Genomic DNA, 27,007 nt, shown 5'->3' on the forward strand with positions numbered 1-27,007 from the left:
TTCTGTCACGCTATTGATTTCTTATATTTCCCATAATCAGTAAGATTTTAACTGTTTTGTCTACTTTGCATTCATACCTCATTCTCCATCTAACTTCTCGGTGCTACTATATAATGATCAAGTCATTTTCTGCTTAAATAGGCAAGTGGGGATGTTACGTTGGGTGCTTGGTTTATTGGGCTTGGCTATACAAAGTCTGTTGTGACTCGAAAACTTTTACCTCATTTAACATTAATTCTGGTTCTTGGGAGAATTGCAAATTGTGAATGAAAGGCACAAGCAGGGAACATATGTGTAGCTGCGTTCGACTCGACATGTAGCGGTATCTGCAGATCCGCTGATCCCATTGTGGAGGTTAACATGCAATGTGTTGACCTGGAAATCATTATTTGGAAGTTACATTTCGAGGTATTTCCTCAGCATATAAATAGACCATAGACAGAGTTTGTTATTTATAATACTCACTGATCATGGAGTCTGCAGAAAACAGTCCTTTTGCATATTCTATATGGAACCAAGAGATATGTCTTTTGTTTGATGATTGTATTATGATAGCTACTAACATAGGAGATGACTAGGGAAAGAGAAATGAGTATGAAACTCTTATACAGGTAGCTTTTGTAAACACATTTGAGTTTATTAACAGTTGTGACAAACAATTATGTTTATAGTAAAGGAAACCCGCCGCAGCGTCAATAACAAATGCGTCTGTTTTTTGGTTGTTTGGGATTGAAATAGCTTATGGGTTTTTTAAATCAATATAATTGATTTGACTAAACCTATCTTGGATGACAAAAAGAAGGATTGCAAGTTTAATAACTGCTACTTTAGACTTTAATTTCAACTAAATTATAATCAGTTTTTTATCCATATCATCTTAGTTATAATCATAAGGATTTAATAGAATAAATAAACAGTTTCAACAATATTTAATATGTGATTTAATAAACAAAAGAACATGTAGGATTTTTAGGATTTAAAAAGATTGAAGACAATAGTTAATGAATATGAAAAGAATACGAAGCAGATGATGAAAAATAATTCGAGCAAATTAGTGGCAACACAGAGCTAAGCGAGATAAAAATATCAATCAATAAAGAATGAAAGAAGAATGAGTTAAATTAGTGGCAACACAGAGCTAAGCGAGAATCAACATATAGGGTTAAGTTATTACACAAGCCAAAACTAAGACAAATCAAACGACAAACGTGAAAACAAATGTAAACAAGACAAGAAGAGATGGTGAAGATAAAATGCATTGAAAAACTGAATGCTAGATTAGTAAGCAAGAGACAAAAATAGATTAAAATAAACAAACGCCAAGGCGCAGATAAGTAAAATAAAATTACAACATGCATGTAAGTTGATTTTAATTTGGATTAAGTTTAGCTATTATGGGCTGAACATAATCTCGGCCCAAATACAAGTCCACGAGCCTATGATAGATCTTACGAGACAATACGATGCCGTTTTCAGGTCTTCTTATCCCCTTGAATCTATCCATCGTCAAAGTGTTGTCTGAGCGGAACAGTCTCTCTTGCTGTCTGCAATTCGCAATGGCTTCCTTCACAACATCTTCTTCTTCTTCGTCGTCCTTGCTTCTCCCCAAAACGGTAGTTCCCGTAAGCCACCCGACACGCTCTCATACACTCTCCTCCGGTATCTTCCTTACCGGAAAATGGAATCCTATGCTCCGGAGCATCTCCTCCACCGCCGGGTCTCGCCCTGGGGTTGCAATTGTCAAGGCTGCGACGGTGGACTCGGATTACTCGTCGAGGAGGAGCAGCAGCAACGAGCAGAGGGAGACGATAATGCTTCCAGGATGCGACTACAACCACTGGCTGATTGTGATGGAGTTCCCCAAGGATCCAGCGCCAACGAGGGAGCAGATGATTGATACTTATCTCAACACTCTCGCTACTGTTCTTGGAAGGTTCGTTTTCTCTCTTCTCAATAGTGTATGGAGTAAAAGGCTTAAGCTTTGTTATTTGCTTTGGAGTTGATTTTGTTCGTAGAAGTTGGTTTGTTATGAATGTATCAGTGTAAAGTTTCAGTCTTGCTTGTTTATTAATCTCTTGAGTTGTGCAAACAGATTGAACATCTGTAGAGTAGTAGGCGATGTGTACTTGCTGTTCTTTAAGTATCTAAGAATGAAAATATGGGGAAGAATTAAAGATGTTGTTCGTGGTGTCTCTTTGTTATAACTGAGTCATGTTTGGAAAAATATGACTTGTGTTTTGCAAGAAATGACTAGTACTTCCAAGTTTATTTTCTGTTGCTAGTTGTTTTTAGAGAACTTTAATCTTATATCCATTCCCGTGCTGCTTTTATAACCAGTTAGTGTACTTGTGTGACTGTGTCCAAGTTGCAGTCCAGCATAGTCAATTCCTCGTGCGTGTGCTTATTGAGTGTACTTGTGTGTATTTGCACAGCATGGAAGAGGCAAAGAAGAATATGTATGCATTCAGTACCACTACGTATACTGGTTTCCAATGCACCATTGACGAAGAAACATCTGAGAAGTTCAAGGGTGAGTTTTACTGATTATGGAAAGCTTCTATTTTCTTACTGAAAGTTATTCGAAGATAAAATGACTGCTCGTTCTTGAAAAAATTCATAGGTTTGCCTGGAGTTCTCTGGGTTTTGCCGGACTCCTACATAGATGTCAAGAACAAGGACTATGGAGGTAACCCTATACAAAGCCTCTTAACTGATTTACAATATGTCTCTCTCTCTCTCTCTCTAACCTGTATCCCTGTTTAGGCGACAAGTACATCAATGGAGAGATTATCCCCTGCACTTACCCAACCTACCAACCAAAGCAGCGCAATAACTCCAAGTATCAAAGTAAGAGGTACGAAAGAAAAAGAGACGGTCCACCACCTCCTGAGCAGCAGAGGAAACCAAGACAAGCACCACCACCACCCGCTTCTGATTCCTCTTGAACGTCTGTCCCTTTGTACCGGAGTGTGTGAGATTTTGATCGATGGATTAGTCCCTAGCTTATTCTAACCGGATGTAATCTGTGATGATAATTGATAAGACAGGCCCTTTGGTTTTGGTTACGGTTCGTTCCGGTTAACTTTGTAGCAAGGAATCTCTGCCCACCGCCCGTTTCCACGTTTTCTTAATACTTAAATTCCAGACAAGACAAGAAAGTTGCGTTTGGTGGCAACTTTACCTGTAGGGTCACAACACACTCGTCACCATCTGCATCCGAGTTGTCCCCCACCTTATCAACACATCACATGGAATAATACCCTACTACATTGACTTATAACCAAACGTTTCAAATCAATGTTCCACCTAATCTTCTTCTTTCACCAATAGCAGAGCAAGAAGTGACTTTCAAGATCATCATTGAAGCTCTCTGAGGATCAAATTTCAAGATGGCCAACTACTATGAGCATTACCAGATCCCATACGATTCCAATCAGGTTAATAGTCTCTATGATCATAACTATTACGATAACAATCAACTGCAGCAGTTTGGTTTCGAGCCAATGAGTTATAATAGTTATGATCCAGTGAGTTATAATAGTAATGATCCGGTGAGTTATAATAGTGCTTATAATGATAATTGGAATGGATCATCTGAGTATGAGACAACTTCTGCATCTGTTGCTTACTCTGTCTACACCATGTCTGAGCCTAAGCACTTGTTCTACGATCCGAATGTCTACACGACCTACGAGTCTCCTCCTCAGTTTAGCATCTATCGCTCTGTTCAAGGCTTCAACGAGCCTGAATTCGAAGAGTACGATCCGACGCCGTATGGTGGTGGCTACGATATCGCTGCAACCTACGGGAAACCTCTTCCTCCATCGGTGAAAATCTGTTACCCTTCTTCAACATCTGCTCAGGGAAACCCTCCTTCTCCTCCAGAGGTTATAGCTCCTGTTCCTCTAGGAATATATGATGGTGGTGGTGAAAAGAAAGTTGTTAAGAAACGTGTAACGTTCTCTGAGCCGTTAGAGGAAGCTAGACCATTGGAAACCACTAAACAAGATGATCATCAAGAAGAAGAAGAGGGGGATGAGGATGAGGATGAATCAGAAGAAGAAGATGAAGAAGATGATCACAGTTCAAGCTATGGAACTACTACTAAACCTGAAAGTGTAGATACAGGAGAAGTGAAAGCTGTGTATGTTCATCAGGAAGAAGAGGAAAAAGATGATAGTTTAAGCTACGGAACTAGTAAACCTGATACTGAAGATAAAGGAGAAGTGAAAGCTGTGTATGTTCCGTCAGGTTACGGCCTAGAAGCGACGGATATGTGCGAGGTGATATTCGGAGGCTATTTTCCTTGTGTCTTACGTAACAAAAGACTCCAGGAGGATCAAAAACGTGCGGCTGAAGTTTCTTGCTGGGAGAGCACAGATTCTGATCCGTGGAAGACGACTTCAGACTACCTTTTCGGGGATTCGTATCCGTATGGTTATGAGAATAGGCTCGAGAGAAGTCAGTTCGAGATATCATCTTATGGTTACCAGAGGTATTAACCGGGAGCTATAGCTTCAGAAGAACACAAATTTTTTATATGATTAATGAAGCTGATGTATTAGCAATTTAGCATGTAAGTTATATATATGCTTACATGCTCTTTCTTTTCATGGTTGGTCCAACGTTCTTATGAAAAGATATTCAAGGTTGATCAATAAATAAATGTTACAACAAAGCATGGTGTGTAGTTAGTAGTTACTAGTTAGACATGTCAATTTGGAATATAGATCTTGAAATACTATTTTGTTTATAATAAAAATATGATGTAAAACAATATATAATTAAATATTAATCAAGCAAACACATTTGTATAAAAGTATATTCTAAAATATTTCTAATGAAATTTTTTTATCCTATTTAAATAATTTTACATTTGATTTAAAATTCTTAAAACCTTTAATAATAATTTATTATGTTAGTTTTTAAATTAAAATATATAAATGAATAAATATTCATGAGAAGATTATGCCATCGGCAAACACCTAGTTTGGTATCATGGGGTATCGCGGTTCGACCATTGGTCATAATTCTAAAATTTTCAATTTCCCCTTACCCAGCTTCCAAACCGAATAAATTAAAGACCGTCGATAAACAAAACCGAATCAAACCGGACCCAACCAGATATCACCCCAAACAACGTCGTTTGGAGAATCGTCTCAAAACACAGTCATCGTCAAGCCCTTTTGTGTTATTCCTTCACCTATTAAAAAGGAAAGCGTGAACTGAAGCAGTAAACCCTAAAACTCCCAAGCTGAGAAAAAAAGATTGAGAGAGAGACCAAGTTTTGGAGGTTTCAGTGCGTAACTCAAGAATCAAGATGATCATCCCGGTTCGCTGCTTTACCTGTGGAAAGGTTTTTTTTTTTAACTTTACTCGACATTCGACAAACAAGACATCTCTGCTCTCTCTTAGCTGATGTGAATGTTTCTCGGTCGATTAGATAAACTCGTTTCGAGGGATAAAGTTTTGACCTTTACTAAGATTTGATATTTGTGTAGGTGATTGGAAACAAGTGGGATGCCTATCTTGATCTTCTCCAGCTCGACTACACTGAAGGGTAAGATGATTCTTTTTTATTCATACTTTGTGGTGAAAGGAGACTACTTTATTTTGAATTTTGAGAGATATTAGTTCAGATGAGGGAGCATAATGAGGCACAAGTATGAGATTAGTTAACAGCAGAAACGAAACCAATCATAGAGTTTTGTTGTTCAAGGATTTAGCTTTTCATTTAATCTTCTGTTTGTGTGCCCCCATCTACTTTTGATATTTAGTAGTTTGTAGATTTTTTTTGCATTGTTAAAGAGTCGAAAGTAAAATTTGGTTTGCTTTTGATTATGTTCTGTTCTTCATATGTTATTGGAAGAGACTATTATGCATATCTTGTTTATGTCATTAGTGAACACTTTATTTCGTTTTAGCCTCTTCTTGTTTGTTTGTTTGTTGCTCGGTCAATAAAAAAGGTTACAATGTGCTTTTTGCAGGGACGCACTTGATGCGCTCAACTTAGTTAGGTACTGCTGTAGGCGTATGCTCATGACTCATGTTGATCTGATTGAGAAGCTTCTCAACTATAACAGTACAGTCTTCTTACTCTCTATGTTTTTCTTTTGAGCTTTTTTTTGTCATTATGGATTTATACTGACATCACTATTTATTTCATTGCAGCTCTGGAAAAATCAGACAACTCTTAAGAAAAGAGTAAGTAGGAAGATGCAAATCGTCAGAGGCCTATATACTAAAAAAACATGTATGAAACTCTCTGTGTTTGGTTTAGAAACTTCAATCAATCCGAGTCATATGTTGGTTTTAGACCGACGTTACCATTTTGTCATATGTATGTCAATGCCTCTACTACGTGTTATTAATTTTTCTGAGCTGAAAGATTTGCTATCGTTCTAAGGAATTCATCTTTCATTAGTTCTCATGCATTCATGGGTTTTTTTTTTTTTTAACTTTCTCCTGAGTTCTTAGTATCCTTGTGAATTGGAATTTAGAGAAACAAAATGGATAGGATTTACGAGCTCAAAGCAATGAGAAGGAGGTGAAAAATGATACTCTTCAAGATCAAATATGCGACGACTACAAATATTTAAACAAAGAAAATGGTGAACATCAATAACAATAATAGATCTTCAATAAAGACACTTCATCCTCGTAGTGTTTTTCATTGGAGTAGAATTACAACGCTGGCTGTCCTCTTACCTCGATATTCAATCGAATCAGTTTAAAGCCTTTAGCTCCTGCACCCTAGAGGCACCACCGGCCACATGGCAAAAGCCAGAGAGTCTTGGGCTACAAGGGGCAGAGCTTTTGAGCAGCATAAGAAAATTAAAGAAGTCAGGGAGGAAAGAACCCATAGAGACCGTGGTTATCGCGGTTTCCTTCCGGAAAATTTGAAGCACGGAGGAACAGAGTTTTGACCCTGCCGTACTTCCGTTACTCCGGGAGAAATCCATGATATCCACGTCTTTGTGGGTTCCCTTCTCGCTGGCCAAAGCCATTACTTTGCTTCCTGAAGCTCGGCTGAATATATATATATATATACTAAACTAACGAATACCTCATGAGGTTGCTTTCTTTTTGTAGACATTAAGATTTACGTTTCTTTGAAAGATAACGATACGTTTTAAGATGCATTCAAATGGAGATTTGAACATTTATGATTTGATCTTTGATTATGAAATGAACATTTATCGTGGAAATAAAGATTTACGTTTGTTTGAAAAGATAACGTACTCTATTTTGTAGACAAACGCACAGAGTTTTTTTTTATTATGCTCGCATACACTACACAATGGTCCGATCTAGTACACTGCAGTGTTGTGTTCATGTAAAAAGATTTCAAATATTTTTACTAGTGGTTAGAAAAAATGTATAACCAAAGAAGAAATAACACAAATGTAGGCTTATGTAATCCGACCCCATTCATAAGGGAAACCATAGCACATTCAAATCTCCCATAACATTCCCACAAAACCTCATGAGATGTGTTCGAGAACTTAAAGACCCAATTAGTCGGAACTAAAACCACTCCGAATAAAGAACAAACGAACAATGTCTCAGTAGCCATTAATATGCTTTGGTTTCGTTGTTGTCGATCCTACCAACCGAGAGAATGGTTGCTGCGTTTGGTTGTTGCGGCTCATGTTAAAACTGCTGCTTCCTGTTCCGGATTTAGTGTCAGAGTAGGCTTGAGCTAGCTCAAGAGGAGAGGCTGCTTTCCCGGGACGGTGTCCTGTTCCGTCTGGTGACTCCGGTTTCTGTGGAACGGGTTTTCGCCATGTCTCTGGAGATGGATGCCTTGACTTCTCCTGAGCTTGCGGTTGCTGTCTTGGGTTCTTCACATCATTATCACGCCAGTTTCGCCTCTGGGTTTCGGATCTGGCAACGTCGCTTACACTTCTCACGTCCTTTTGGTCGAATTTCCTCGTTCTCAGCTCACGAGGAGAACTCACTGGTCTTTGGACTGCGTGCTCTGGAACCGGAACTCTTTCGATGGGATTGAGGACCGTCCTTTTGAACAAAAAACATAATCAAAAAGTAAGTGTTGAATCCCAGAAAGTCTACACAGAGTGCAAGAGGCTAAAAGAAACCGGTTCTACCTTTCTAACTGTTGCTCCAATTTCTGATGCTCGGTCTCATCAATGCCTCGCTCCTTCAACACCTAATACCCAAATAGAGAGGCTAAGATCAAGTTGCAAAACTAGATGGCTTTACATATCCAAGAAAATCGATTGATGACGAACAAACGGGTGACTTAACAAGAGAATATTAACGAGATGAAACAAAGTGCACTCACCAGCTCTCGTGGTCTGGCACCGCCAAAAACTGCGTTTCTGCACCGGGAACCAGAAAAAAATAAGCATGTTTGACACACAAGTATATAGTTATCACCAAGAAGGCAGTCTAGTTAATAATTTAGAGAAAGAATGTCAGAAAAAGAAAGCTAGCGCAAATAACTACGAATTGAATCCAATGCTACCATATTCTACTATCTTGGACGTCTGACGACGATAGTTTGACACAAAGCCAATTTAAGCATTTCTTCCAATTTGAATAAATATCAAAACATGTAACGACTCAGAGCCTAATCATTTCAGTATTTGCCATACGCCAGTAAAAATTTTGAGAAATCAAGCTAATTTTTTGTATCACACTACCAATGTCCACAATCTCCAAATGATTGATTATAACTGAGTTGAGACTATAAATATATAAGTACCACCATAACCAGATTAAATTTTGAACATCCTTACCTCTCCTTTTCAGTCTTAACTTCTGGTTTCTCAAGCAACTGTGCCACAGGCTTCAGATTCAACTTGGGGCGCTCAACCGGCTTGTTAGGAATCTCATCTGCAGACAACCCAGGTTTTGAAACGTTCATACTTTTCTGTGCCACATAACCAGTTTCACGTTGAATAAGATTTGAAACACCATTTTCCTGCAGATATAGAGTTGAGCCATCAGAACACATAGTTTACCAACAAAGAAAACCTATAAACCAAAAGAGATAGAACACATCAGAAACTTATATAACTAGTACCATTTTTCCATCATTCAAAGGTTTCTCAACGCTTTCAATAGGTTTTGTCCGAGGCAGTAGGTTCAGCTTAGGTCGTTCCACAGCTTCAGAAGGTGCAGTTGGTTGCACGAAATGACCAGCAGGCCTAACTTCAGAATAATTTGGATGAGGTACAGCTTTCACTTCCTTTGCGTCCAAATAAGTTGGCCCAGGGAGTTTCTCATACTCACGACCGAACTTCCTCCCACCATGAATCCCTTCTTCAGCAACCAGGCCACGTTCTACATATGTTCCATGCGTCCCATCCCCTTGATTAAGCACATGGCTATTACCCTTGTAACCTCTGCTCTCCATCTCCGAATGCTTAACAACATCAAAACCCATCTGAGAAGGAACCAAAAGCTTAGTCTGCCACCTCCCTGAAGACACTTGCTCCAGCGCACTCGAATGAACCAAATTAGAAACAGGTGGCTGCGTACTCCAAGAAGACCGCCCCGCCTCATCATTAGCCACCAGTACAGGGACCTCCTTCCTCGCAGCCCAAACATTAGTGTGAGTTCCTGAAACCGAGCTCTCACCATTTCCAGCCGCAGCTGACCAACCACCGTGCCTCCCAGTTAAACCCGGGTCAGCTTTCACCTCCAGGCGGCTGTTAGCAACCAGAAAAACATCATCACTAACCATCCTACGAGGAGCAGAGTGACCATCAAGAGGCTTCCGTTCATCCTCGCTGAAATTGCGTCCAATATTGGCCGTGTGAGGTAAGAACAGTGATTTATCATCAAAGTTTCTTAAAGTATGAGACGAGCTCGGCCTTGTCCTCTGATCCGGCCTACCTCCCCAAGGCGCCGCTCTATCAACAAAAGGTCGATCCGTAGTAATCTTCGGAACCCTAAAAATCAAGGAATAAAGTCAATAACTCAATAAAACCACAGACGATATTCATCCGATACAACTAATAGACCTAGAAAAAAAAATCATGATTCGCGTAGATCTGATAGCTTCATGAATCAAGGATTCGATTGATCTATACCGATGAGCAAGAGGCGATCAGAAAGAGTTATGACTTACACTCCAGGAGCGGAAGGGAGAGCGAGATCAGATGGAATCGAGCCGCCATGGAAGTCCTTGAGCGTCATGGTGCTACCAGCAGCTTTCTTCTTCGACATCTTTTTTTTTTTAATCTCTCGTTTTGTGTATCGCTTGTTATTCTAATCTTCTCCGATTGAGATTTGAGTTTTTTCGCCGCCGGAGAGACGGGAAGAAGAAGACGACGGAGACCACCCTCTCTCTCTCGCTCTCAAAAAAGGTTTCGTCTCGTTCAGCTTCAGATTCTTCTCAATCCTCCTCCTCCGGGATTTTATTAAATAGTATTGAAAACCTTTATTCCTCGATGACCGGAAAAATGTTTTTTTTTTATGCTAACTCCGAAATGACGAAAATATCCCTATTTGAATAAACTATTTACGTTGATTACGTGGCAGGCATCGGGCTCGGCACTTCTAGATTCTAGATTCGGTTAGATGATGCTAAACTCCAAACCGAAACAAACCAAGCGGAACCAAACTCCAAACCGAAGAAATAATTTATATCGTTACCATATAAGAACATTCAATACTTTTGAATGAAATCAAGAATTAATTCGCTTTATAAAGTAAACAAATCATTATAAAAGGTTTAAATTCTGAACAATTCAAAGTATATATAGAACGGCATTGTATTGCTGAAAGATCCCATGATCTAATGAGGTGATCATGGGATTTTTAGCGGAAGGTATGCCAAACATCTCTATGTCTCTTGGAGAAGATGACTTGAGTTTGAAATCTCTATGTTGATCCACTCTGCGTTGTGGTCCTAAGGACTTGATAGCCACAACAGCCACCTTCCTCAGGGGATGAGCAATACATGGCCATATGTTGCAACATGGGTTTGGCAATGAGGTAAAGTTGCAAGAAAATAAAATTATACAAGAAACAAAGAATTAAAATTTGATTATGAGGTGTTGTTTCGAGGCTTGAAGACTATAACAAAGCAAGGCAACAGAGCTTTAGTACTCAAAAGGTAAAGCTCTTCAAGTATAGCATTTGGTCCCACTTTCAACGCCAATGAACCAAACTCAGAAAAAACATTAGGATCTTCAAACTTCTTCATAGGTTTATGAACCCTCCCTGCGATCACTCTACACAGCACAACAGCTCTCAACGCACCTCTGCTTCTTCCTCGTTCCATTTCGATCCCCTCAAGAGCCGCAGAGCAAGCTGATGCTGTGAGAACTCCTTTAATCCCATCTTGTCTTGTTTTAGAAGCAAACCCATGTCTTAAAATCTTACAAACTCCACACTGATCCGAGAAACAGAGGTTTGAAGAGCCGCTGTTGCTGCTCAAACCGAGAGAGCAAGACAGAGTTGTACCGTGGAACCCAAGAAACTCGTTCCCATCAGCCACACAGCGAGAGTGTTTCTTCGAAAGCTTGGTCGCTCTTATTTTCACGAGCTCTCTGTAGTTTTCAAACTCCGCGACGACTCTCTGCAGGTTCTGGACTTTCAGAATAGCTGAAACGTTGCACCCTTTCGTTTTGCCAAGCTTGTCAGAATAGCCTCTGTTGCAGATCAACTCTACAGTCGTTCTCGAGAAGTCTCCTTCTAAAAGTCTAGTGACTACCAAAAACAAAAAAAAACAAATCAAATTCTCCTCAAGAAATTAATTAGAGAACTAATAAGAGTCTTACCAGAGTGATTAGTAAGATAATGAGTCTCAAAAGCGTAAAGATCTCTGACTCTCTGGCGACATATTCTACAAGAGAGAGCTCCAAAACCGCAGATGTCTGAGCCAATAACATCAAACCTCTCAGAAGAGTAACGACCTGAAAGCAAATCAGAAGAAGATGCTCCTCCACTGCCCTCAAACCTCATCGTGTTTATAAACTTGGAGCTCTCCAGAGACCGTGAGCAACGGAAGCTTGGATTCTGCATAGCTCCCTCATCTCCATAAGCGACAAACTCATTCCTCAGATTCGACATCGATCTTCTGCAACCAGATGGATTCTTCATCTCCTGGATTAGGTTATTCTCTGGATCACTTGGCTTCTGAGCATCGCAGCAGCTAAGAGACTTCTTGAGATAAAGCCAAACTCCACGCATGTTTGTTCAAGATCCGTCTTTAGATGTGAATTATATATAGTTTCTATGAAACTTGGCTTTTGTTCGGACACGTCTCTCTCAGTGTCTCTTCCGGCTTGACCATATCCGCACAAACTGTTTCCAAAACGAGATTGAAGACTTCCATAAGTATTAAGATTATCACATCACACCATAAAAGAACCACCAAGAAGAAAAAACGTTTCAGAAAATCAATAACACAGCTAAGGTTAACATTTATAGCTATTAAGTTTGGTCAAATCATCAGTTACAACCTGGAAAAAAATTATGATAATTTAGCATATGTGATTACAGAAAGAAAGATATGGTAATCATACTTTTTTCACTTCTCTTCACGTTCCAAACAGAGTATATAGCACATGCCGCTGCCTCTATTGATCTTTGACTTTTTTTTTTTGAAGTGAAAAGTCAAACATGTGATCAACCTCTTATTCAATCTGAATGTTCATATCTTTATAATAAAAAGGTTTTATCTAATAATACACACTAGTTTACAAGAAAAGTATCCGAAGTAATATCATTATAAAGGAATGAAACTTTACTTGCTTGGTGAGACCAAAACCGAATCTCTCTGTTGTCTTGTAATGAGCGGGAGGCTTAGGAAAGTAATCTGATGCTGTTTGTTTACTTATTCTTTCCTCTTCCTTAAAACTTTCATGCTAACAATGGAAATAAATAGAGTGAATCAAGAATAAAAAATATGTGAATTATGAATAAGAAAGAGATGGAAAGCGAACTTGGCTTCTTGGTTTCTGTTCTGGTCATATGTGCAGACATTACAGCTGCAGTCCTCGGGATAGAAGCCGAGATTGCTCAGAGCAAGGTTTCGAATTTTTTATACCAATAGTACAAATGAATTTATTTTCATTTCTTGTGTTTGTTGATGTTTCTCCTTTGCAAAAACAGCAGCAGCAACATCATCATGCTCGTCAACAACATCCAAGACATACAGGATGTGGAAGAAGCCCAAGCTCTGGAGCTTTTTCTGAGGGAGTAGCTGCAATGGTGCTACTGTCTATCGTCCATGTCACAGCCAATGTGCTTGGTGGCTGCACGTACATTCGCTCTAAGCAAGATTTCACGAGAGCAACGGCCAACAAGATTCTCGCAGTAGCTCTCCTTGTTATCTCCTGGTAAATGCAAAAGATTTTAAAAACCCATTCAACACAAAGTTTGAATTTTCAAAAGACTTACTTGAGATTCTTTTGACATACCTTTGTGTCTTAGGATCTTCTTTGCTGTCAGCTACTCAACGCTGATGTTAGCAACATTGGCCAACTCGAGATCGAATAGATTCTGCAGCTTGCCTCATCGTTGGTTCTTTCTCGTTGGAGGCATATTTTGTCTAGGACATGGACTCGTGACTTCAGGATATTATGTTTCAGCCATTGCTGCTAAGAAAGAAGACAAAGAGAATGTGCAGCCAGCAAATACAAGCCGCCCATAACACGACTATGTTTCTTGATTGTATCAGATTAACAACATAAAATTTAAACAGTTAGTTAAAAACTTGAATCTTTGATATTAATAAATCCGCAAATATTCCACAATGAACTCTTAAAGAATCAATAGAAAGGACAAAACACAAAAAGGCCAGAGTTCAATGCAAAAGAGACAGAACAAAAAACATATATGTCTTAAGGGTTTGGTGGAAATGATTCAGCCATCTTTGTAATCACCTCATGAATGAAACCACTCTTCTTGGAATAAAACTCAAGCTCCCTAAGCTGCAACGTTTTCCACTCCTCCTCGAATCTCTTCTTATCCTCCAAGGCAAGCCTACTCCAACCTCGCTGAGCAGAGAGATCATCCACACCAAAACGCGCTAGTGCCTTAACAAGAACAGACTTATCAAACGCATCCACTTCCACAACACTCGATGCTTCTCCTTTATTAGTCATCGCCTCTTCTTCACAGCTTTTACCATTGGGCGAAGAAGAAGAAGCTAGCTCTTGCTTCTCAGGCTCAACTTTCTTCGACGACGACTTACTACTCTTCTTCGACTTCCCATTAGCTGAATCCAAAGCCACCTTCTCGGGCTCGACTTTAGACTTACTGCTCTTCTTAGACTTCCCATTGGACTTGACAGCTGAATCCAAAGCCGCCGCATCAGCTCCCCAAACAAACTTGGACAAATCAAAGGCCTTGCGATCATGAGGTTTAGAAAATGTCAGCTCCTCTTTGACAAGATTGTTCTCGTACTTAGTCTTCAAACCCCAAATCTTCTTTATGACTTGGGTTTTACTAACATCAAAGCTAATAGATTTCTTCACAGACAGATAAAAAGCGTTTGTGTCATCATAAGGACTTGCCCCTGTATCGTTTCTGTAATCAATAAGACCTTGTAAAACAGCAATCTCATCTTCCTCACTCCAAACTCGCTGGAAATAGGTCTTCTTGGCCTCTTCTCCTGAACCACCACTCTTGACCTTCTTGGCTTCCTTCGAGGCTGCTGCTGCTGCTCCATCTGTCTCACTCAAAGAACGCTTCTTTGTTAAAGGTTTCACCTTTTTGGAATCATGATTCTTCACCACAGCTGAATCCTTCGTTCCTGCGATGGATTTAGCATCCGAGGATGATCCTGGGTTCTTCTTGACCCGAACGGTTTGAGAATCGGAATCGGTTTCTTCATCAGACCCAGAATCGGAATTGGAGACCTGCTGCTTCTCAGGAGCAGACTCTGGTTTGTTCGAGGATGGGTTTTTAGAGGACTCATCGTCGGTTTCGTCTTCCGAAGAAGAGTTTCCTGGGAGTGAAGTCGTTTTTACTTGGTCATCTTCGTCGCTTGATGATGCGCTCGGCGGATCTTCCAACGGATTGAAACGTTTCCCTGACATCAAAACTCTTTAGGGTTTTTGTCTTTGGGACTTAAAAAGAGGTTGAAAGTTGAAACTAAGGTTTCGGTTTCACCACCACTTCCTCACTTTATATACGATGATTTATTTTATTTTTTTCAATTTATAAAATGTTTTACAATTTTATATGCAAATATTAAATTTATTTGATAATTGGTTAAATATTTTATATTTAACGTTAAATGGTGGTTATACTGTAAAATAAAAATGTAATAGTATTTTTTTAAATTTGCATTTTTAGAGTATCTCCAATGGTAAACTTCATTTTTTTCTTCAAAAAATGAAGAAGCATGTTTTCCAATGGTTCGCTTCATTTTTTTTTCAAAAAGGAATATTCCAAATATATTTTTTTTCTGTTTTTATCATTATTTATCAAAAACATCTTTTACTTTTGGTAGTTTACTAATTTTACCCAAATATTTTATTTTAACAATATTTCACCACAATTGCTAATTAATATTAAATAAACATTATCACACAATATAATTAGTACACATAGCATAAATAAATAACAAAAGAACACTACATTTTATAAGGAAGTATGAGATGTATATTTTTCTCACATGTGATCAATTAAATTGTTACGAAGAGTGAAATGAGCTACTTGATCTTTAATTCTTCTAAATCGAGCCAAAAATTCTTGAAAACGAATATTATCATGCTCTTCGATATCAACCTCTATAACTGGAAATTCTCTACCAACTTCAATTGGAGCATCAAGATCACGCTCATCTTCAATTATCATGTTATGTATAATTATACATGTAGTCATTATGTCATGTAGCACATCTTTTTTCCAAAAACGAGCTGGTCCTTTCACAATTGCAAAGCGTGATTGAAGAACTCCAAAGGCACGTTCCACATCTTTTCGACATGCTTCTTGTTGTGTAGCAATATATTTCTTCTTTGAACCCACTGGCTCGTGATTTGAACTCCATACAAGATCCTAACGTTCGTGCATACATTCAATCTGAGCAAAATTGAATTTTAGTAGAAAGGAGTGAACAACAACAAGCTCAACAGCCTTCTCAAGCAACCACTTCATTTGGACAATATTTTAACAATCTTAGTGGAGCTGGAAATGATTTACCAAGATTATTAAGTGATGTGCTAAGTTTTTTTTATATTTAGATTGATGTTTATCAAGTCTTTCAGTTTTTATATTATTTATGTAATTGTTATTCATCTAAATATTAGTAAAAAAACATGTTTCTAGTATATTTAATATTTTTAATTGATTGAATAAAAATAATAATAAAAACTTTAAAAGTAAGTTGGTAGTATTAGTTCTTATAGTTTATTTAAGTAAAAACTAAGAACAAATTAAAGTTGAGGGACCAATCTGTAATTAAAAAAGTGTATCTTCAAAAAAATAAAGAAAATTTGAAGAAATACTGTCCAATTCTTCAAAAAATAAAGAAAAAAATGAAACACCAATGAAGTAGAAAATGAAGTAAAAAGTGAAAAATAAAACACCATTGGAGATGCTCTTACCTAAACACATCTTATTATTGAACAAATAATCTTTTTATTTTCTGAGTCCATTAATGTGATTTAACATTTTCAAGATTTATTAGGATTTTTTTGACATCAAATGCACTATTATATTATTCAAAATACAATTGATTTCAATAACCATAAAAATAATTAATAGTTTTTATCTTATAGAATGTTGTAGTAGATTTTAAGTAAAAAAAGCTCACCATTGAATTACCGTTTTTGGTGTAACAAATAGAAAACTCATAAAAACTCGGTTTCAATTTCGCAAACCCATTCAATTCTGTCGAGAAGTTTGACCAATTTTTCAGACACTCACTATCGTTTTGTTTACCTTTATTGTTGGGATTTTCTTCTTTCTAAAACTAGCTATTTTAGATATTATTCTACATTTTCATCAAACTATAGTGCATTCGATGTCAAAAAAAATCCTAATATGGGAAAATGAAACACAAAGGAATCAACTCACGTTTAAAAACAAGATAATTGTCACGGATTAAACTAATTAAAGATAATTTGATGATACAGAAAGCTAAGGATGACAATGCAACTTTTTATTAAAAAATGTGTAGATGAGTTATATATTCTTTGCTCCCACCATCATGTATCTAACTCAAATTGAATACCCCAAACCAGAATTGATATGCAAATTGCCAAACAAAATTAGTTTATTTTTTTGTCGGCAAAATCAATTATATTTAATGAATATATAGTGCTCATCAGTTGAAAAAATATTATAGTGCAAAGTTACGAGACATAGCCGACTAAATAATTAATTAAATAACAGATGATACAATCAATAAGAAATGAAATGAAGAAGAAGAAGAAAAAAAAACGTACAAAATTATTACAGCAACCATTTCAACTTAATGCTTAAGACGAAAGACCAAAAATTGAGCTTAAGCCCAAGGGCTAATGGAACACTCCCAAGGCATTTTAGGGAATCTCTCACGGTCCTTGCAATAATCGTATACGACAAGGTTACGTTGCACCCACGCATAGTCCATCTTCTGTGTCTTTGACAAGTGCCATGCGTCGTACTGGTCCCACCAGTTCTCCGTTGTGGTGGAGACGCAAGCAGGGAACGGATCCTTCCAACGGCAGCCTTCAACGGCGAAGTCCTTGTAGGAAGAGACGAATGGAGCTTTTTTCCAGTCGGTCTTCTCGAGACCGCCACGTGTCGCCCAGTCGTCGGCGTTCCAGATGCTGGAAAACAAGTACATCGGCTTCTGGTTCGGGAAGAAATCGTTGTTTGGTACCTTGTCGCTGTTCTTGTACACTCGAATCGGTACTCTATCCACGAAAAACCTGTGATTTGCATTGAGTTTAACCGGATTACATATTGTACCAGTCGATAAAATTAAGCGCTGATTAACCAATTCGATTCAATTTGATCTGGTTCGATTTTGTTAATGTAAGCTAGCTTTTTGATCAATTTCGGTTTTGAGATCAAGAGAGGACTTACACGAGCTGGTGGTTATTCCAAAGAATTGAGTAGGTGTGGTAGTCCTTGGTTGGGTCGAACCAGAGGGAATGTCGCATCTCGCGATTCCCGGTTCCGTTCTTAAACACATTGGTCTGAATGATGTACGGTTCTCCGGTTCGGTTCCCTAGAAATTCGAAATCTATCTCGTCTCTCTCCGGTCCGGCTCCATTCTCCGAACACATCTGCTCATAAATAAAAAAAGAGAATTAATTATACAAAATGAAATATATTATCCTTCCAAGATTGAAAATTAAAATAAAACAAGAGCTCACGTAGTAAGCGGTGACGACGCCGGCTGAGTCGCCGCCGACGAGCTTTAGCTTCATACTGAACCATCCGAATCTGTACATGTGCTTTGTCTGAAATCCACATCCTGTTTGAAGAAACTCAAATAAATGAATCCAGAGTTTAAGAAGACTGCGCGCAACACTAATCTTTAAACAGGAGATTCCTGGCTATTGGATCCGAACGTACCGGTATCGTTGTCTAAGGCGAGATTCCAGATCTGTCCATCCTCGGAAGTCGTGAAGTGGTTTTCAGACCACATTATATTGAAGTTTTCTTCGAACGACTGTGTCGGTACTGCTGAGGTTGAGGAAGACGCCATTAGAGCCGCCACGAAAAAGAACACAGCCGCCATGGAAGAACATCGCGTCTCCATTTTGTTGTCTCAGCTTCGAATTTTCGAAGAGAGAGAGAGAGAAAGAGAGGGAGAACGTGAGTTCAGAGTTCCGTGAGTGAGAAGACGATGGAGCTTTATTGCTTTAATTTAAAGACCGAAAATTTACTGTTCTGACCACTAATAATTCTTCTTAGTTTTATACTACTAATATTTTTGGGGTAGGACTTTGGATACGGTTTGTGAAATATTATTCTATAACTTTGTTAATGAAGGTATAAATAAAAGATTAGTTAAAAAAAAGAAGTTAAATTAAACGCAATGATTACTTACTGTAAAGTGGAAACAGTTTGCTTTATAACTCGGTTTAGATTCTTCATCACCGACCGGTTTACTCAGTAAGTTGACAAGTGAGATTAGTCAATATTTGATGAATGATTGAGCTGGGGTGTTCTGTGAAATTAACAGAACATGGAGAATAATTGGACTGCCAGGCTGCCACCAAGTGGAAATGTTCATGTAAAAGCAAGAAGACAGAAACTTTATTTAATTCTTTGGTCTTTTTTTGTTTGTTTGTCAACTATATTTCATGAAAATTGAATCAATGCGCAAAGTTAACCATGTATTTTCAAATCTGATTGTATATTTTCCTGAAAACCATGTTCGTTACAGAAATTAACCGGATAAACACGAACAATACGTAGTATTTAACTAAATAATAGTAAACGTATGTGATAATCCTAAATATGCTTCGGACCATAATATTCTGTTCAACAAAAGAGTTTGCCTCCAATTATCTCATCTCTTGATATAGCCCTAGACAAAGCACGTGAAACAAGCACGTTACGAAAAAAAGAAATCGGATAAATAATACACCTCGATTTACTACTTTATTAGGCTGTCAAAGATTAGTATATTGGACTGTCTCTCCCACTATCCGGTTTATATTCTTTACATTTTACATAAAAAACTATTTTTTTGTATGGATTTGAATGTTTTAGATCTAAGATAGGCAGATAATGATATAAACAAATGCAACTCTACCTTCTTACTCTATGTATATGCCATAACAGACCATTAAGATCATAAAACAACATTATACTATTGTAATAAGTTATGTAGAGAGAGTTTTTTTTTTAACAAATATGTATGGTCTCGTCACCATAGTGAGTATATAAGTCTATAATATTTTATACTTTACTTGTGTGAGAATTAATTTATTTGAATGACCATATACGTACGAAATTCCTTCATATTTTTTATAATCCGTGTATGAATTTACCTATTTGCTACAAATGGTTTCTCCTATGTTTCATCTTGTATATGATGCATGTCGTCGGTCCTAATAGAGAAGTCAAAGCTTAGGAACACAAAATCATAATATGTATGTTGGGATATCAAACACAACGACAGTTTGGCCGAGTGGTCTAAGGCGCCAGATTTAGGCTCTGGTCCGAAAGGGCGTGGGTTCAAATCCCACAGCTGTCAATTTATTTATTGATCTTTTGCAATGTGAACCCTCTATCTTGTCGAGAAGGTTTCTATTTTCTTGCACCAATAAAATCGCTTAATTTTGAACAGAATAGTGAATGTTTGTTCACGGAAAAAGCGAACACATATGAAGCCATGACTATCTTTTGAATCTTGACCATCCCCTTATGTTCAAGATCCTTTCCTTGTCTACCAAGCAACCATTTCTTCCTCAATCTCTGATCAAATATTTTCACGTACAGATCAAAAAGATGAAGAGTCAGAGCAGAAACTTAGCCACCCTGAGTTTGATGATAATTACCGTTTTGTCATGGACGAGGATTGTGGCTGGACAAGAAGCACTATTAGGAAAAAAAGTATTGCCGTTGTGCCACAGAGAATGTATGCCAATATGCATGAAAGTGACCGAGGCAACGCAAGAGATTTGTGATGGTGCATGTCAAGCGGGTTGTGTTCAGCTTCAAGGTAGAGGCACTGGACTTTCAGCCACCGATCAAGGAGTCGATATGGTCATTGCATAGAAAAATATTTAGCATCTTTATAACTGGAAATTTAATTTTGATATGTTTATGAAATTAAAATTCATTTATTAGTTTATATATACAGAAAGTAAATATTTGTTTTAATAGTTTTATTTTGTCATTTTAGTTAGAACTGTGATTTCAAATATAATATTCTTATATCAAATTGCTTATTTCAGATATATATAGTTGTAAAATAATATTTTAAACCATAATTAAAATTTGTTCTAAATAAAATAAACTCAAAATAATTTGTTGATTACATTCAGATTGATTCTATATTCGAGATTAAAAATGTTTATATAAAATTATATTATATAATTTAGTATATGTTGTTTTAAAATAAAATTAAAGAAACAAAAATATAAATGGCCACGGTTCATAATTGTCTAACCAATTAAACAGATACTTTTTTTTTGAAAATTTATCGATCAGTACAAAGTTATAAACTTAATTAAGCTATAACAACAACATTATGGTTATAGTTAGGGCTAGGGAAATGAATCAAAAGCTGTGCCCTCCGTCTTGGGCCTGTCCACTCAAAACTTAACTCGAGACTTTTCGGGTGAGGCAAAAATTTTCCTTTTTTTTTTCTTTTAACAGGATCTTTCCTTTCTATATTTTTTTTTCTACCTGACTACATCAGTTCTACATGGTTTCGAAACCAAAGTTTAGTGCTCTAAATAAATCTCACCTTAAACTTTTTTTTGGTAAACAACTCACCTTTGGACACTCAAAGCATATGTTAGTGAATGGGTATCGTTAGGATAGCGTAAGATCCATCTATGTGTTTCTAGATGATACTAGTTGACTCTATTGTATTGTGATTTAATGTTTCTAAAGGTTAACAATCATGTATTTTCCACTTGGTTAACGGAAATTGTAATTGAGCCAAAAAAAAAATATATGTTAGTGAATACGCGAATTGATGAGCAAATAAAAAGGATACAGAAATTTTTAGGGAAATTAGTTCAAATGACACCAAAAAATAATAATTCACTAAATAACCAAAACTCCACCCTCTCTTTTCTTTTCTCTTTCTATCTCTCTAACTTTTTAATACAAATCTAAGTTCCCCATTTTTATGGTTATTCCACAGATAAGCCCAAATTTTTACTCACAACCATACGCGAATTGAGTGTAACTCGAGTACGTCACGTCAGAAGCTTTTCCTAAATTCACTATTCACTTACACTCAAGCTTCTATTTATCATTTTTTTTTTCTTTTGGACAAAATTTGGATAAATCTTTGACGACATGGCTTTCTTTTATATTCTATGTGATATATAAATATATGAATTTACTTTTTTTTTGCAACTAATATATGGATTTACTTTATGCTTTCAGCCTTTCACAAACTACCTTTTGCTGCCATTCTTTGAGATAAAAATTATTTTAGTTTATATTAAGAAAAACAGATAATGTTTCTTTTTAGTTTCGATTTACATGGTAGGGAATACGTGTATATATAATATATATGTCATGTCAGCATCTTGCGACACTGTTTAAACGTGGGAAGAAAAGTCTAAACTCTTATCTTTAAGGCACGGTGCCTCAGGCCCTTGTGCATTTACAACCTCTTATTAATATTGTTTTCTAATCCGACAGGAGAAAGTGCTTGTCGTTGTCATTTACTACGTTTTTAACATTAAAACGCACAATGATTGAAAAGAACATAAATTATTTGTTCAAGCATTTGTTATTTGCATATATCCCGTTAAAAGTTTAATTTTGCTAATGTTTGAGTTATGTTTCTTTAAAAACAAGAGGAGAGTTTCATTCTCTACGTGTTAAGAGTCTTAACCTAACAACCTATAATGGAATTCTTAAATTTTTTGTTTTTCCAGATTAAAAAAAAATTAAAAAATAGACCAATGCGGACCGCCACCCTAGGACCCACCCACTATTATATTTTTTTGTTAAGCACTTCCCATAAACACTTAGATTAATGGTGCTCTTAACCCCTACACACGGAGTTTCAAACTCTGTTGTGGACCATGAAATCTTCTATTCAGTTGAACAATATAGCGATGACATTCAAGACGGACTGTTTCCAACTTGTCCATCTCTTCAGAGAAGACGAAGAAGACAATTGGCCATCCTTGTTGATTGAATTTGATGAATTTCATCTTATTCGTTCTATGTTTATTTTTTTGCTCTATATCTTTTATTCCTCGTTTCCTAAACTTCTACGCCGATAGCCTTGCAAAAGGAGTTCATTCTCGAGGTTTCTCATTTTTTCATGTAGACTCTCAGCTTTCAATCAGGATGGCTCCTGAGGCCAACCTCTTAGTAGTTACTTAATAAAATATGGACTTTTGATGTAAAAAAAAAAACAAGAGGAGAGTAGAGTACAAGTGGAAATATGGAACACAACATATGTTAAACATGTATAAATTCAAATCGATAACAAACAGATACTATAAAAAAGACAACTCGTCAGCACAAATGTTTGGCAAGGAAAAATCACAAATAATCAGTGTTTCAAAAAAAAAAAAAAATCGAAACATGTCGTCAACTAAAATATTCCAGGTACGAGGGCAGCCACTTCCTAGGTTTCCGGTAAGAAACCACCGTATGATAAACACTGTTGTTTGTGGATTTCCCATAATAAGTCACCACCGTGTAAGCAACGTACTCAGCCGTACGAGTGGTCCGTTTTTGGGTTATGTCCCAGCAAGAACCGACGAGAACCCGTTTCTTCGTGGCGACAGTAACGGTAGATTCGGAAAGTTCGGTGGAAAGTTTGTACCGGAGACATTGATGTCTTGCCTGAGAGATCTTGAAGACGAGTTCAATTTTGTTTTGAGCGATCATGAATTTCAGGTTGGCCTTTTCTCGAATATATTTATCAAGCTTAACCTATATTTTTTTTAAAGGTCCTTTTAATGCGTAAGTAAGCAACTCTATTTCATTTAAGATCATTGTTTTTGCATCATATAAGTTAACCAGGTCACTGGGATCGATCGAGAAATGATACAAATCATGCATGCTATTGATCGTATGGATATATATAATACAGTCAGTATGGATACTGCACAAAAAAAAAGTTTATTATATGTATTTTGCGACTAGTCAAAAAAAAAGTTTTCAAAACGCGGGTTTATTATTATTTTTTTAAATTGACAAATATTTAGTAAATGTCATATTTCATATATTTGTGTTTTATTTTATAAAAGACTTAAACTTTTTATCTTTCTTTATCGTGTTTCATTTTAAATGACTGTTTATGTTTAAAAAATTAAACTTTACTTTTTTAATGAATTAAGTTGGTATAACTTTGATAAATTAATTTTATTATGTGGTTAATATTTCTAATAAAAATAATTATATACTGTTAATAAAGATTTATAATTTTCAATGAAAAAATCAATTTTTTTTATGAATGCTTAAATTATATTTAAAAAAGAAAAAAAATAATTAAGAATGGTTGAAAAAAAATTATTTGAACTTGGACTCAAAGGCCCAAAAAAAAATGTGAGAATTAGATCTGATTTCTTAGTCGGCCCAAATGGCCCAAGAGAGATCTGATGTGGACAGTGGGCTGGATCCGAAAAAATAGCCCAATATAGATGTGTTATTAATATTACTTGATTGCCCTTAATGAAACATGCAATGTTAGTAAAAAAAAAGCAGGCTAAGGTAAAAAGAACAATAGGATCCTGTTTTAATAGTATAGATTGCACACTTAAAATCCTTAACGGATTTGTATTTTTCTTTAAGGGGAGTAGGGGACATACATTAATGGGTAAAAAATGAGAACAAAAACATAGATTTATTTACATAACCTAGAAAATATAATCATAGAGAAAAAAAAATTATAGATTCGAAATCAGCTGGCACATTGGACCAAAAACACAAGATGACTGGAAAACCTTCCTGTTGGCACTTAGGATTAGTACTGTACCCATATCAAACATTCCAAAAAAAACCCGTGCGGACGTCATCTCTACTAATTAAATAGCCGACACATATTCCGTATACCAAATAATAGATCATGTTAATTTCTATTTATTTATAGCATAAACATAATAATATATCTAACTAACATGATAATTAACCAATGCAATGTTTTTCTTATGTGTTCTTTTAATTGTAATCAGGTGGAGTTTACCGCAGCGTTAAGAGACTACGTAGGAAGAGAAACGCCTCTCTACTTCGCCGAACGTTTAACACAACACTACAAGAACATAGCTCGAACCACCGGAGATGGACCCGAGATCTACCTGAAAAGGGAAGATCTATGCCATGGTGGGTCCCACAAAATCAACAATGCTCTCGCTCAAGCTATGATTGCCAGGCGGCTTGGTTGCAGCCGTGTGGTGGCGGCCACAGGATCCGGACAACATGGGGTCGCCACCGCGGCTGCTTGTGCAAAGCTCTCCCTGGAATGTACTGTTTTCATGGGAACCACAGATATAGAGAAACAATCCTCTAATGTTCTTTCCATGAAACTGCTTGGTGCTCAGGTAAAACTAGTAATTACTATATAATTAGACTCTTAATCAACCTAGCTGAAGTGCTGAACCTATCTGGATTCGGTTTTGCAACACAAATTTTGCTTATTTATCCCCCAAAAAATAAACCTGGTTTTTCTTTGATTTTATGAATATATAAGATCTTTTTTTATGAATAATATTTGAGAAATTCCCTAAGATAGTTTTTTTTAAAAGTTTTTGTCACAAAATAGCTTTCAATGAAAAAAATGACCAAAATAAGTTTTATTAAATGATAAAAATGTATTTTTACCCTAGGGTTAACTAATCTAAAGTTAGGGTTTAGAGCTAAGGGGTGGAGTTTTGGGGATAGAGTTTCAATTTTTTAAAATAAAAAGTAAATATTAAAATTTTCAAAACAAAAAGGACTATTTTGGTCATTTTATTTTTTTAGAGCTATTTTGTGACAAAAACTTAAAAATAGTTACCGAGATAATTGCCCATAATATTTCTAGATACAACGCAATATTCATCTACTTAACATAAAATTTTGTATATTAAACTGATTTTAATAGGTGAAATCAGTACAAGGAACATTTCAAGATGCGAGTTCAGAGGCGATTCGAAATTGGGTTGGAAAACTAGAAACCACATACTACTTACCGGGGACGGTCGTAGGACCTCACCCGAGTCCGGTAATGGTACGAGAGTTTCAGTCCGTGATAGGGAAAGAGACGAGAAGGCAAGCGAAACAGCTATGGGGTGGTAAGCCTGATGTGTTGGTGGCTTGTGTGGGGAGTGGCTCAAATGCATTGGGTTTGTTCCATGAGTTTGTTAGGGATGAGGATGTGCGGCTAGTAGGGGTCGAGGCCGCGGGGCTGGGTCTGGATTCAGGGAAACATTCAGCTACTTTGGCCGTTGGAGATGTTGGTGTATACCATGGCTCCATGAGCTATTTACTGCAAGATGATCAAGGACAGATACTTAGACCACACTCCATAGGAGTAGGGTAAGTGTGAAAATTATTGCTATTATTTTCTATAACCAATTTTTTTTTTTTGTAAACCAAAGAGAGGACGTTATGTTAAGTACTAAGCCTCACATATTATTGATTGGTACGTAGGTTAGAGTATCCCGGAGTTGGCCCGGAGATTAGCTTTCTGAAAGAAAGTGGAAGAGCCGAATTCTGCACAGCAACAGACCAAGAAGCGATTCAAGGTATCCCTCTATTAATGTTACTTACTACTGATGTTTTCTTTATAATTCTAACAAGATTTTACATTTACGTAAAACAATCTTCTATCTTGTCGATTGTAGCGTGCATGCTATTGAGCAGATTAGAGGGAATAATCCCAGCATTGGAAACGTCTCACGCGCTCGCGATCCTTGAAAAACTTGTTCCTACTCTGCGTGATGGTGCCAAAGTGGTCGTGAATTGCAGTGGCCGTGGCGACAAAGATATAAACACTCTTATCCAACGAGGCATGCCCTCTTCTCTTTGTTGACTTACCAAGATGCCACAAAACGCTCGACTCTTGTGTGAAATCGTGTAGATTCAGTTTGCAACCATCATTATGGATGAAATAATAATATATCAATCGTTATGTTTTTTTTTTTGAACGACTAGTTAGTAGTGACCTCATTTACTTAACTCATATTAATTTTCTAAGCAGTATATATAAGATCCAGAATTACAATGACATGTATACGAAATATTGCACATGCTAATTTTTTATGAACCTACTTAGCCGTCCAAAATGTACCAACGTACTGTCTTCTCTTTTATCGTAGAAGCCCAAAGTGAAAGTACGTAAGTATCGTCAAATCAATGTGCGTAAGCAAGCACACATCTTCATAAATCGGTGGGTAAGCACATTTCAGTTTGAACTTTAACGTGCTTGGGCCTTGGGATAGAT

General features: G+C 36.9%; 10 protein-coding genes and 1 non-coding gene across 13 annotated transcripts; 7 read left to right on the plus strand and 4 right to left on the minus strand.

The window, feature by feature from the left end:
• Nucleotides 1-1,287: 1,287 nt before the first annotated feature.
• LOC106398365 (multiple organellar RNA editing factor 9, chloroplastic-like) lies at nt 1,288-3,065 on the plus strand. The gene is made up of 4 exons (XM_048757994.1): nt 1,288-1,933; nt 2,433-2,530; nt 2,621-2,686; nt 2,764-3,065. The coding sequence occupies exons 1-4, from the start codon at nt 1,464-1,466 to the stop codon at nt 2,943-2,945; spliced, it is 816 nt and encodes a 271-aa protein (XP_048613951.1). The 5' UTR covers nt 1,288-1,463; the 3' UTR covers nt 2,946-3,065.
• A 324-nt stretch (nt 3,066-3,389) lies between these two features.
• LOC106401340 lies at nt 3,390-4,678 on the plus strand. The gene has a single exon (XM_013841844.3). The coding sequence runs from the start codon at nt 3,390-3,392 to the stop codon at nt 4,500-4,502; it is 1,113 nt and encodes a 370-aa protein (XP_013697298.1). The 3' UTR covers nt 4,503-4,678.
• A 387-nt stretch (nt 4,679-5,065) lies between these two features.
• Nucleotides 5,066-6,423, plus strand: LOC106399422 (DNA-directed RNA polymerases I, II, and III subunit RPABC5). Its single transcript, XM_013839905.3, has 4 exons — nt 5,066-5,356; nt 5,502-5,560; nt 5,988-6,082; nt 6,172-6,423. The coding sequence occupies exons 1-4, from the start codon at nt 5,321-5,323 to the stop codon at nt 6,195-6,197; spliced, it is 216 nt and encodes a 71-aa protein (XP_013695359.1). The 5' UTR covers nt 5,066-5,320; the 3' UTR covers nt 6,198-6,423.
• A 920-nt stretch (nt 6,424-7,343) lies between these two features.
• On the minus strand, nt 7,344-10,385 carry LOC106401565. Of its 2 annotated transcripts, none has more exons than XM_013842104.3 (6): nt 10,100-10,385; nt 9,050-9,920; nt 8,763-8,947; nt 8,306-8,342; nt 8,109-8,170; nt 7,344-8,019 (listed from the first exon to the last, which is right to left on the minus strand). In XM_013842104.3, exons 1-6 carry the CDS (start codon nt 10,195-10,197, stop codon nt 7,566-7,568), a joined length of 1,707 nt encoding a protein of 568 aa, XP_013697558.1. In that variant the 5' UTR covers nt 10,198-10,385; the 3' UTR covers nt 7,344-7,565. The 2 variants fall into 2 exon arrangements, with proteins under 2 accessions (XP_013697558.1, XP_013697559.1); XM_013842105.3 differs by having other exon boundaries at nt 10,096-10,148.
• Nucleotides 10,386-10,956: 571 nt separating this feature from the next.
• On the minus strand, nt 10,957-12,629 carry BNACNNG17980D. The gene is made up of 3 exons (XM_022702964.2): nt 12,504-12,629; nt 11,757-12,282; nt 10,957-11,685 (listed from the first exon to the last, which is right to left on the minus strand). The coding sequence occupies exons 2-3, from the start codon at nt 12,166-12,168 to the stop codon at nt 11,021-11,023; spliced, it is 1,077 nt and encodes a 358-aa protein (XP_022558685.1). The 5' UTR covers nt 12,169-12,282; nt 12,504-12,629; the 3' UTR covers nt 10,957-11,020.
• Nucleotides 12,630-12,766: 137 nt separating this feature from the next.
• On the plus strand, nt 12,767-13,714 carry LOC106449030 (protein DESIGUAL 3-like). Of its 2 annotated transcripts, none has more exons than XM_013890836.3 (3): nt 12,767-13,009; nt 13,093-13,319; nt 13,414-13,714. In XM_013890836.3, exons 1-3 carry the CDS (start codon nt 12,896-12,898, stop codon nt 13,631-13,633), a joined length of 561 nt encoding a protein of 186 aa, XP_013746290.2. In that variant the 5' UTR covers nt 12,767-12,895; the 3' UTR covers nt 13,634-13,714. The 2 variants fall into 2 exon arrangements, with proteins under 2 accessions (XP_013746290.2, XP_013746291.2); XM_013890837.3 differs by having other exon boundaries at nt 13,096-13,319.
• LOC106397681 (probable transcription factor At1g11510) lies at nt 13,685-15,089 on the minus strand. Its single transcript, XM_013838301.3, has one exon. It carries the CDS (start codon nt 15,021-15,023, stop codon nt 13,824-13,826), a length of 1,200 nt encoding a protein of 399 aa, XP_013693755.2. The 5' UTR covers nt 15,024-15,089; the 3' UTR covers nt 13,685-13,823.
• A 2,206-nt stretch (nt 15,090-17,295) lies between these two features.
• On the minus strand, nt 17,296-18,774 carry LOC106401646 (probable xyloglucan endotransglucosylase/hydrolase protein 8). Its single transcript, XM_013842191.3, has 4 exons — nt 18,499-18,774; nt 18,297-18,397; nt 18,004-18,206; nt 17,296-17,846 (listed from the first exon to the last, which is right to left on the minus strand). Exons 1-4 carry the CDS (start codon nt 18,683-18,685, stop codon nt 17,438-17,440), a joined length of 900 nt encoding a protein of 299 aa, XP_013697645.1. The 5' UTR covers nt 18,686-18,774; the 3' UTR covers nt 17,296-17,437.
• A 2-nt stretch (nt 18,775-18,776) lies between these two features.
• BNACNNG18020D lies at nt 18,777-22,967 on the plus strand. Its single transcript, XM_048757997.1, has one exon. It carries the CDS (start codon nt 20,302-20,304, stop codon nt 20,653-20,655), a length of 354 nt encoding a protein of 117 aa, XP_048613954.1. The 5' UTR covers nt 18,777-20,301; the 3' UTR covers nt 20,656-22,967.
• TRNAL-UAG lies at nt 20,052-20,131 on the plus strand. The gene has a single exon. It is a non-coding gene; the product is annotated as a tRNA-Leu (tRNA).
• A 136-nt stretch (nt 22,968-23,103) lies between the features above and the next one.
• On the plus strand, nt 23,104-26,705 carry LOC106401644 (tryptophan synthase beta chain 1-like). Its single transcript, XM_048757995.1, has 5 exons — nt 23,104-23,481; nt 24,759-25,124; nt 25,667-26,100; nt 26,215-26,309; nt 26,409-26,705. Exons 1-5 carry the CDS (start codon nt 23,104-23,106, stop codon nt 26,594-26,596), a joined length of 1,461 nt encoding a protein of 486 aa, XP_048613952.1. The 3' UTR covers nt 26,597-26,705.
• Nucleotides 26,706-27,007: the final 302 nt, after the last annotated feature.

Source organism: Brassica napus, chromosome C5 (genome assembly GCF_020379485.1).
Source record: "Brassica napus cultivar Da-Ae chromosome C5, Da-Ae, whole genome shotgun sequence".
Lineage (NCBI taxonomy): Eukaryota > Viridiplantae > Streptophyta > Magnoliopsida > Brassicales > Brassicaceae > Brassica > Brassica napus.